Source organism: Danio aesculapii, chromosome 11, assembly GCF_903798145.1.
Source record: "Danio aesculapii chromosome 11, fDanAes4.1, whole genome shotgun sequence".
Classification (NCBI taxonomy): Eukaryota; Metazoa; Chordata; class Actinopteri; order Cypriniformes; family Danionidae; genus Danio; species Danio aesculapii.
The window spans coordinates 24,166,965-24,179,010 of record NC_079445.1 but is presented as its reverse complement, the minus strand read 5'-3'; the positions used below and the strand labels follow the sequence as shown (position 1 = coordinate 24,179,010).

General features: G+C 38.1%; 1 protein-coding gene across 1 annotated transcript in view; it reads right to left on the bottom strand.

Annotated features, from left to right (window-relative positions):
- Positions 1–12,046, bottom strand: part of cntn2 (contactin 2) — a 69,790-nt gene that overhangs the window by 7,448 nt on the left and 50,296 nt on the right. Inside the window, exons 14-19 of the mRNA XM_056467969.1 lie at positions 11,362–11,482; positions 10,700–10,858; positions 6,342–6,491; positions 6,149–6,219; positions 4,325–4,559; positions 1,671–1,786 (exon numbers count right to left, since the gene is read on the bottom strand). Of these exons, the coding sequence (XP_056323944.1) occupies positions 1,671–1,786; positions 4,325–4,559; positions 6,149–6,219; positions 6,342–6,491; positions 10,700–10,858; positions 11,362–11,482 (852 nt within the window). The remainder of the gene's footprint in view (positions 1–1,670; positions 1,787–4,324; positions 4,560–6,148; positions 6,220–6,341; positions 6,492–10,699; positions 10,859–11,361; positions 11,483–12,046) is intronic.

The window sequence follows — 12,046 nt, the reverse complement described above, 5'->3', positions numbered from 1 at the left end:
GCAAGACAATTACAATGATGTGACAGGCTTATTCACATTGAAAATCAGTATGAATCATATGAACTTCAACCAGGATGTGAATTCTGCACTAAACATGATATAAAAATGAGTAAACTGAGTGTAAAATGAATATTTTGACAGAAGAAATCAGTGATTCTCTCCAGCTGGATGGTAACTTTGTTTAAAAATAAATTCTGACTATACCTGAGAACTCAAAAAATGTTGCTTGTTTAAACTACTTACTTAAAATGAGTTGAAACAACACAATTCTTAAGGTTTATTTTGAGACAACTTTATTGTTTTATGTTCAATCCACTTAAATTTGTAAAAAAAAAAAATAAAGTTAACTTAAGGGCAACACAGTGGCGCAGTGGGTAGCGCTGTCGCCTCACAGCAAGAATGTCGCTGGTTCGAGCCCCAGCTGGGTCAGTTGGCATTTCTCTGTGGAGTTTGCATGTTTTCACCGCGTGGGTTTCCTCTGGGTGCTCTGGTTTCCACACAGTCCAAAGACATGCAGTATAGGTGAACTGAATAAGCTAAATTGGCCGTAGTGAATGTGTGTGAATGAGTGTGTATGGGTGTTTTCCAGTGCTGGGTTGCGGCTGGAAGGGCATCCGCTACTTAATAACACATGCTGGATTAGTTGGCAGTTCATCCCGCTGTGGCGACTCCTGATTAATAAAGGGACTAAGCCGAAAAGAAAAAGAATGAATGAATGAACTTAATCGATTTGTGTTGGGACAACATGAAGGAATTGTGTGGAACCCAGTATTTTTACAGTGAATGCAAAATGTTTAACATGACTACAAAATTGAAAGGATGTACTGTAATTGCATAACTATAAAGTCTGATGCATTTCACGGTGTTTATTTACATGTGGGCCGCTCATGACAATATTTTCAGTCCATATGCATTTTAAATGCTTCACTTTTGTTAACAAAAGATCTATAAAACCCTCATTAATTGCGGAGGGCAAGTGTTGTGAATGACATGCATTTGAAATACATGCTCTAAATATCTCCCTGAATTAGTAATAAGGATTTATAAATCTTTTGTCACAAAAGAAGAAGCATTGAAAATGTTTATTAATATTATTTTTTTACTGATTTGTTTAATATTTAAAATTAGTTTAAGCTATAAAAATAAATAAAAATATTACAAATTGGCATGTTTCCCCAGTTTTCTCTGCTTGTGTTTTAAACCACATAATCCACTTTCGTTTTCATGGCTACTGAAAATTACTATATATATTTTTTATCTAAAATGGGTATGTAGCAAATTGGATATAAAATCACATTTTGCTTCTGAAAGCTTACTTCTGAAAGGCACTAGCCTATTTAATGAAATATTAATTGCAAGGGTTAAATACCCTTTAATACCAGCGAATTTCAAAGCCAGTTTTTATCTAAAGGAGCGTGTCTTATCTAAATCATGTGTTTCATGTTCCTTGATCTGATCTAGACCTGCTGTTCATAAAAAGGAGTTAATGAGATAACAGCGCCTCTGTTACACGCTCAGCCAACGGGCAAAGCTCACAAATCCGACTGTGCCACCTCAGATGACCAACAACGATGCACAAAACACCCGTCAACTTTGTTATGCTATTTATGATCATCAGTGCACTGACTAATAAATAAACGACAGATATTAAACAATGTGCAGGTCCTGACCTCGTAACCTCGAAGAATTCCATTAATGTTGAGGTGTTGAATGGGCTCCCAGGACACTTGAATCTCAAACGCAGTCAAAGCAGTGGCATTTATCCGTCGAGGAGAAACTGTAGGTTCTAAAGGAAGAGGAGAAATCAAAAGATGGATATCAGTTACGATGGACGAGGGATTGCACTGATAACAGCATATTTGCTTATCATTTAATCGTTTTATTTCATTTTTAAGGCTGGTAACTTTTTTATATCAAATAAAAAGTCATAATTTATTCGTATAACTTTCGGCTCCTCTTTGACCGCTCTAACGCCCTCTGCACGTGCAGATTACATGAGTTATGTGTTTGATATTGGCTATGATAAAGTTTGCATCGTCTATTTATTCATTAACAAACACCATATTATGTTCTGACACGTGCTGCACGAACAATAACAAGTGTTTTTAGTTGCTAATTCTGCAATCTCTGTTGTTCAACACTAAATAGGCACCTTTGATATTTAATTGTAGGTTGGTTAGAGAATTTAAATATCTCGCCCTAACGTCCTTCTAAAGAGCTAAAACTTCTTTGGAACACAAATGAATGTATTTTTAAATCCAATCTATTTAATCAAAGTGATTTCTGTCTGTCCATTTAAGATTTTTGTATGCAAAACTTCATAATACTGAATAATGACAGATCAACAAGAACTGTTTTAGAATATTAACAGATTCGGTTTGGTACTTTAACCACATATTGACCTTCTGAAATTCTAAAATGCGGAAGTACGATTATTTTTGCGATTGTTTTAGAACTTCGGATTCAGTTGCCTATTGGAGAAATGACTAGGTATAATAAACGGCAGAAAACGGTCAAACTACTTGCTCTACAAACAAGTGTGTCCATGACTATACAGACAAAGCAGAATAAAATAATAAGAAAATATCAGTTTGCAACATCAAGCAGCATAATAAGCTGTTTTTAATGTCTAATAATGAATAGAAGTGAATGAGACCGGAAGTATCAAGCCAAAGAGATTCAAACGGCTGTGCCCGCTCGAAGAATAAGGTCAAGAAATCAAAGAACAGGTTTGATCACTGAAGCTCAAACATGCTTGCTTGATGCTCAAGAACCAATGAGGTTTGTTTAAGTTCAGGTTCTTTTAATGTTTTTCGATCAGTCTGGATATCGTGTCTCTTCAGAAGACTTGGATTAAATCAGTTGGTTTGTATGGATTATTTAAAAATCTTTTTGCTAGCATTGTGAAGAGTGTTCAGATTTGATTATTTCATTGGAATACATTATGCTATTTCAAGAAATTATACAAACTTAAATTCAGTAAAAAAGTCAGCATTTAAAAAAACAACATTTAACAAATAGACAGTATAGATACACTGTATAAGCCTAAAACGTTAAGGTAACTCAAACCGTTTGAGGAAACTGATTACAACAAACCATTTGAGTTAAGAAACGAATCTATATGAGTACTGTGAACTTACTCCATTTAAGCTGAAGTAATGAGGTATTTAATTAACTCATTACCTTTAACGCTGAGTTCAAACCTCTTTTTAAATGAGTAGAATTAAACTTCAGTAAGGTTTGAGTTAACTACACTCATTTGTAGAGGTGTGAACCTATACTGGTCTCATGGTTTGGATCGGTTACAGTTCAATTCGATATTTCGGTGCATCACGGTGCATTGACGATGCTTTTCATACACGATATTGGGGTGGCTATAACAAGCTGTCTGTATAGACACACACACACACATTGACACACAGCACCACACAGTCTCTCATTCACACACATACACAAACATAGACAGCACCAAACAAACACACACACACACACGCACGCACGCACGCACGCACACACACACACACACACACAAACACACGCACGCACGCACGCACACACACACGCATACACACACACACGTACTTTCACACACACACACGCTTGCTTGCTCGCTTGCTCGGGAGCGATATTGTGAAACCGTCCACTCCTGTTAAAATTACACCAGAGTTACCGACCGCTGCTGCGCTTTATTCTGAAATTTACTCCCATGCCGCATGAAATCTGGTCGGGTCCCGCGACAATGCACAGGTGCAGCCTCAATCGCAGAGAAATAGGGACTTCTGCTGTAAAAGCCATTGAAAGATTTTCCAGAAAACACACACACAGTGAAATTTTTAAATAGTTGGTGCCTGTAGTGTTGTAAATACCCGCGCTCGCCTCCCTCGCGACAGAGCGCATATCAGATAAATGACGTCAGTACATAATAACCAGTTATGATTATTACTGAACCGATACCGAACTGTCCACGTCTGCATCACGGTGCACCGAAGAAACAATTAATTTTGACACCCCTACTCATTTCATTTGATAAAGTGGACTGTTGGGTTTTTGTACTTGGGTAGAGTATAGTTGAATTGTATTAAAATATAAATATATAATAAAATAATAACTATTAAAACTTTTTTTAAATTATTGAATGAATAGTTGTTTGTTATAAACTGTAATGTATTAAATTATATAATTAATAAGGTATTAATTTACCTTCCTCATAAAATCAAGCTTTATAATAAAGTGTTTCTCCAGTGTCTGGCTTTTAGTGCTTAAGTAATATCTAATCAGAATATAATAAATAATGTAATTATATCCATAAAAATAAAATCCTCACCCTCCTCCGCAGAGTGTACTACAGCAATCTGGCTGAAGGGCCCTTCTCCTTTCTTGTTGTAGGCCTTGATTCGGACCTCGAACGGGCAGTACGCTGTCAGGCTGTCATTGCTGTAAACATATCGAGAGGACTCCACGTTTGGCACCTTCACCACCGTCCATGTTGGTATGCCTTGCTTTCTGAATGCCAGGATATAACCGAAACTGTCTCCATTCTGATACTCTCTGGCCATGGGCTGTAATTCATACCGGCAGAAATGTTGATTTCTTGTTATGTAACAGAAGTTGAGGGTAATAAAGACACATTCATTGACCTTCTGTTAGCAATTCTATCCACCTTTTTCCAAATGTGAAGACACTGAAAATAATGATGTCTGCAAAAGTGTTGCAAACAATTTATGTGTGTTGAATTTAAACAAACAAATTAAATTTAATAATGAACAACTGAATTTGTTTGTTTAAATTCAGGCCAAATAAATTGTTTACAACCACATAACTTAAATTTTTTAGTAAATCCAAGGAATCATCTTTGAATCATTTTTTTTTGTACTTTGTTTCAAATTATTGGTTGCACTTCCGGGTTGAGAAACTTCAATTCGAAAGTATTGAATCAAATCATTTTAAATATGAAGTTTGTGCTAGAAATAATCAATATACAAAAGTGAATACTCAGTGAGAGAGCTATGTTTGGCTTTGAGCTTTTTTATCTGTCATTACGCTTGGTATTTTAATATAACATTAGTGTAACAACCATAGGTGTGGCTAAAGCTCTTTTGAGTTCACTGTGCTTGTTCCTCCAGATTATTTTCTCTCTGTATTCCCTAGAGTACAGCAGGGTTATTTTAGCAAATGAAAACTAAAACTAAGACTAAAATTCTTAGATATTGGTCAAAAATTCTTTTTGTTAACTAAAAAAAAAGGAAACCAACAAAATTCACTGAAATAAATTCACTTATTATTTTTAGAATGAATTAGCACTCATTCTGTGGCAGAAAATCTGACCTGGGGCAGTTTAAGTACCTGTAAAGGGCGCTTTTACAGCCAAATACATCAGTCAAGTGCATGATTATATACATAAACAACTTTTCTAGAATCACAAAACTTGTTCGAACTTCAGATCAGTTGCCAATAAATGAAAATTAAGCATTTCTAACTAAAAATATGGTCTTTAATATGAATAAGTTTGCCTTATACTTTTTTCTTTTAGTGTGTGTATATGGTTTTCGTTTTAGTATCTGTTAAAAAATATTTTATTATTTTAAATAGTTCAATAATTTTATTACTAAGAGGTTTGCACAAGAACTACTATAAGTTGTGCAATCATTAAACTTTGCTCTGGTCAACACTGGATGTGTTTGTTTACTCAAACTAGAATTACTAAAACTAAAACTGAAACTAAATAAATATAAATAGGGATGTGTTCACAAAATAAAAGCTAAACTAAAACTAACAAAACCATTATTGAAACAAACAAAGAACAAACTGAAATGTACAGATAATTTAACAACAGTATTGAAATTATTTAAAAAGTGCAAAACTATAATAACCTTGCTGTACAGTCATTAAGTTTTTGACTTAAACTTGAGTTTGAAAGTAATTTATTAATTTTAATAAGTTGCCTGTTAATATTCAATGGATGATTTTTAGGGACAATAATGACATCTCATTGAATTCAGTTGTTTAAAACATTGTTCAAACTAATTCCATATAGTTTAATGGAAGTTACTCCCATACTTCATGTTAAGCATCCTGGAATACAAGGAAAAGTGCAAGGAGTAAAATGTATAAAGCATCTCTAACATGAATTTACACTAATATAACTTACAGTCCATGAAATAATAAGCTCATTGCGGTTTCCTCCACCTCCACCGAGTCCACTGGGAGCCACAGTTGGTGCTGTAACACAACATAATACCCTACTATCAATCAAGTGTGTTTTATGTGGAAACACACTAATATTTTATCATCGGTTTGGTTGGATTTTTATTCAGCGCTAATAAAAGTGTAACAGCCCTCACCTGCTTCTTTGGTTTGTGCACGCGGGGAAGGCATGCTTGGTTCCCCACTGCCCAAGATGTTGCTGGCAATGACTTGGAACTCATAATCCATCCAGGGCCGAAGATCTATCACACGTGCAGATTCAGCGTTTCCTTCTATGTTTGCGGGGTCTGGAGGAAGCACAAAATGACAGGCACGCATTCAATCACTGAGGAAAAATTTGTATATGATGTCATAATACAACTACATTTTTCAAACAAGTGTTCTAGGCAGCTTTTCTTAAATGTTAGAGGGTTTGTGGGTACATGTTAGATTAGATTCAACTTTATTGTCATTACACATGTACAAGTACAAGGCAACGAAATGCAGTTTAGGTCTAACCAGCAGTGCAACAGCAGCAAGTGCAGGATACAGGTATAAGTTATAAAGTGCAGTTATAGAAAAACCATGGTGATATTTACAGATGGATGTACTATCAACATTATATACAGGTTTTATTAGCTATGAACAGAGATTTGCATAAATGAATATATGTACAGGATGCTATTAATAATCAGGAGTGGCAGATAGATAAACATAATTACAAATTACAAATGTCCATGTGCTGTGGGTATGTACAGTTCAAGTAAATGAATCAGTGCAATGAATATGTGCAAACTTTAAATGTGCAAATGTTAAATAGTGCAGTGATTGTGAGGAGTATAAGTTAGAGGAGTGTGGGGGGTGTATTGGGGGGGGGGGGGCAAAAGAGTCAGTGAGGGGCAGAGTTCAAAAGGAAGACAGCTCTGGGGAAAAAGCTGTTCCTCAGTCTGCTGGTTTTTGTCCGGGGGAGCCTGAAGCGCCTGCCGGAAGGCAGGAGAGAGAACAGTCTGTGAGCAGGGTGAGAGGTGTCCTTAAGAATACTGCGTGCTCGGCGCAGACAGTGTTTCTTCTGGATGTCCTCAATGGCTGGCAGTGTAGTCCCTGTGATGCGTTGGGCAGTTTTCACCACCCGCTGCAGTGCCTTACGCTCAGCAACAGAGCAGCTTCCATACCAGACTGTGACGCAGTTGGTCAGGATGCTTTCTATTGTGCAGCGGTAGAAGTTCACCAGGACGGCTGATGAAAGCTGGTTCTTCTTAAGTTGCCTCAAGAAGAATAGGCGCTGATGAGCCTTCTTGACCAGGCTGGAGGTGTTGGTGGTCCAGGAAAGGTCCTTTGAGATGTGGGTCCCCAGGAACTTGAAGGATGAGACAGGCTCAACGGCCATCCCATTAATGTGGATGGGATCATGCGAGCCTGTTCGTCCCTTCCTGAAGTCCACAATGAGCTCCTTGGTCTTATTGGTGTTAAGGAGCAGATTATTGTCGGTGCACCAAGTGGCCAGATGCTGTATCTCCTCCCTGTAGGCAGTCTCATCATTATTGCTGATTAGACCAATCACTGTGGTGTCATCTGCAAATTTGATGATGGTGTTGGATCTGTTCACAGGCCTACAGTCGATGGTAAAGAGAGAGTAGAGGAAGGGGCTCAGCACGCAGCCCTGGGGTACACCAGTGTTGAGTGTGACGGTGGTGGAGCAGATGTGGCCTGATCTAACATTCTGAGGTCTGTTAGTCAGAAAGTCCATAACCCAGTTGCAGAGAGACGTGTTGATATCCAGGTCTCTGAGTTTGATCAGTAGCTTAGAGGGTATGACAGTGTTGAATGCTGAGCTGAAGTCAACAAACAGCATTCGTGCATAAGTGTTTTTATTGTCCAGGTGTGTGAGGACAGAGTGCAGTGCTATGGAGACGGCATCTTCTGTGCTCCTGTTGCCACGGTAGGCAAACTGATGTGGGTCCAGTGTGGATGGCAGAGAGTCTTTCAGATGTGCCAGGACCAACCGCTCGAAGCACTTCATGATGATGGGTGTGAGTGCTACAGGGCGGTAGTCATTCAGGCATGTTGGGCTGGAGTGTTTGGGCACCGGCACAATAGAGGTGGTTTTAAAGCTTGTTGGCACAGTTGCTAGGTTAAGCGACAGGTTGAAAATGTCTGTGAACACCCCAGCGAGCTGTTCTGCACATGCTTTGAGGACGCGCCCAGGAATACCGTCTGGTCCAGCAGCCTTACGCACATTGATCCGACTCAGTGCGGTGTAGACTTCTGAGGAGGTGAGTGTGATAGGTGAGTGGTCGGTTGAGGTAGTGTTCCTGGTGTAGGGTTCTGTATTGTCTCTTTCAAAGCGGGCATAAAAGTCATTTAGCTCGTTCAGGAAGGAGACATTTGTGGCTGTGGGGGTGGACTGGCTGGGTTTGTAGTTGCTGATGGCCTGGATGCCCTGCCACATGCGCCGAGGATCAGAGTTGGAAAAGTGCTCCTCTAGCTTTAGCTTGTAGCAGTGCTTGGCCTTTTTGATGCCCCTCTTCAGATTAGCCCTGGAAGTGCTGTAGGCCTGTGCATCCCCTGATCTGAATGCAGTGTTGCGTGCCTTCAGCAGGAGGCGCACCTCCTTGTTCATCCATGGCTTTTGATTTGGGTATGTGGTGATCTGTTTCTGGGTTGTAACACTGTCTATGGTGGTGTTGATATATTCCAGAACAGAGGAAGTGTAACTGTCAATGTCTGTGTGAGAGCCACATGTGGCCTGGGAAGCAAACATACTCCAGTCTGTGTGTTCAAACCTGTCCTGGAGTGTGGAGTCCACCCCCTCTGGCCACACTTTGATGGTCCTTACTGATGGCTTCACACGGTTGACGATGGGTGAGTATTTGGGGGTGAGAAACAAACAAAGGTGATCTGATTGACCCAAGTGGGGGAGGGGGGTCACAGCATATGCTTCAGCCATGTTTGTGTAAACTTGGTCTAAAGTTTTGTTTCCCCTTGTGTGGCAGAAAATGTTCTGATGGAATTTGGGGAGCACTGTCTTTAAGTTTGAGTGATTAAAATCCCCAATTAAAGTCAGATTTTTTTCCTAGAAGGTTAGTTTTTTTGCTTTAAAGGTGCAGTATGTAAGTTTGACACCCAGTGGTTGAACTAGGTATTACACTATTGCATCAAAACAAACGCAGCACAGGTTGCCAGATTGACCTACAGGAGCGAGTCTGACGATCGAGCGTAAAGTCTGATTTATAAAAGCATATGACACACAATAGAAGGAATATTTTCCATATTAAAAGGAGGTTTTGTTATAACCAACACCTTGAATTGATATATTAGAAACGGTAGCTGAACAACAGAAAACAATTATCACCTCAGGTACACCTCATGTGCTTTTTTCAGTGTTAAATGCTAATAATGTGAGTTTGAATGCCATTTTACGTGACTTTAGAACTGCGACTCAAACCAACACATATCAGTGATTCAGCATGTACATTTAATAATGTTAAAGAGGTTTAATATGTATTAATTCGATTATAAACCTTACCATTTCATGAGTGAGTGAGTGAGTGAGTGTGCATTCCGTGCTTCTGAATGACTTTATTTAAATTTCTGTCGTGTTTTGTCTGGTGCAAACAACCAAATCGCTTATTACTGCAAATCTCATCATGTAGCTTGTTGTTAGGACACAGGGTTACAATGTAACCTGCTCACCTAATGTTTACGCTCGTAATATTTATATTATTTGCTATTTGATTTGATTTTTGATTTGATTTATTTATTTTCAAACAAAATATCATACATAAAATATCATTAACAAAAAATACATTTCAACATAGTCGAAAATGGAGTGGGATGAAGCATAAGCTTATTATTTTCCTACCCCATTACCACATACATCATTCGTCTATTACTTAAACTTATTTCTTCCTTTACTTATTTCTTCCTTTCACATGAACACATTCTATCCTTTTGGCATATCCGAAAAACTATATGTTTGGTTCCATTTGTTTCCTTATACCTTGTAACATAAACCCAGAGAAAAAAAACAAAAAAAACTAGTACTGCAAACAGCCATTAATTAAAATTTCATCATACATTTCTCTTTTTATACCTTTTCAATCACCATTTAAAAACCTCATGTGAATCTTTAACTCAACATCTCTTTTCGGAATCTGTTCCTGTCCACTAGAGGTCGCATTTCGGTCACGGGGCATGAGAGCCTTTGAATTATCTTTGGCTAAACTAGCATAGGGCAGGTTAAAATAACCAAAACAAAGACAGCCGTTCTTGCACGAAATGGCTTTCAAATCAGAATAACTGACTTTAACATTGTTTTTCAGATAAACAAGTATGTTCACTTGGCATGTTTCTTAAATATCTGCAAATATATTATGGTATTTTATTGCTCAAAAACTTTCATACAGCAAATTTAAATTGAATAAAAGGGGTTTAAAATTTTGGATACTTAATCCAATACAGAAATGTACTTTATATGAAAGACACAGTAGTTTCACTTTTTTCAGTGTAACCTCACCTGTCCTCATCCTCTTCCAGTCATGAGTCTGTGACGAGCGGCCCAAGATGACATACTTGCCAATGGGACTGTGGTTATCATACCCACGGCTCCATCTCAACTCAACCGATGTGTCGTTCACACTAGTCACCACTAAACCTCCAGGAGGGCCTGGTGGGCCTGTGAAGAAAAACATTCAATGAAGCAATTTTGTCATTCATTAATTATTGTCATAGAATATATTTTACTTAACAAGTATCTTAGTGTATATTATTATTATATATGGCTGAAAACTGTCCTGTTCATACAAATACAAATTTATAAGGGTGCCAATAATTGTGTAACTCATATCTATATAAATCTGGGCTGCTATTGGTTGTTCCTAATGAGAGGAGAGTGTTTTTGTTCATATTTTGAGCAAGTGATTAATAGTTTAAAGGATTAAGACATGTTTTCACAGCTGTCTTTGCCCTTATTTATCAAGGGTGTCAATATTAGTGAAGGGTAAACACGGTTTACCCTAAAGAAATGGATCTGCTAAATTGATATTTGTCACAACTATGTTTCAGAGCTGAGTGCTGAGAGTTGCATGGCCAAACAACGATCAAACTGAACAGGCTGTGGGTTGGTGAAGCGAGGTTTAATACGGTTTCTGTCGTGTTTGGCCAGCTGGAAACCCTCACCTCTCACCACCAGCTTGGCCGAGGCCATGGCGCTGTCCACCACCGTCTGGGCTGTACAGGTGTATGTGCCAGCGTGACTGAGCTGTCCGTTCACTATCACCAGGTCACCGATCGTCTCTTTCTGTGCAGAGAAAAGGCAAGTAAAGTTTATTAGAAAAAAGTACTCTCCCACTTCAGCTTCGTAAGAGCATTTATCTCATGCTTTTTTAATCTGTAGAGACTGAATTAGAATTTGTGAAATGGACTGTATATATAATATCATGTCTGAAAGGGATTTGCTTTGAAGTGAATCCTATTAAAGTTAATCTCAGAGAGTGAGAGGAGACTGCTTATATTGGAATGAGAATTCAGCTGGTTTGACTAAGCTGGGTAATTTTAAGTATTACGAACATAACTAGATGTTCACATTTTCTGAAGAAAGTGTATGTATTGTAGTTGGTTAACAGGGAATAGTTGTGTTTTTAGCATGGCTCACTATCATATTTACACTCTGGAACAAGTCACGTTTTGAATAAAGAATGCGCTGAAGTACAAAAAACAAGCTGCATAGACTACAGTTCAAAATATTCTGATAAAAAAAGATTTTTTAAAAATAGATTTATACTTTTATTCAGCAAGTAAACAATAAATAGATCAAAAGTGAAAGACAGTAGACGTATTCTTTCAAACTTTCAGCAAGACCAGC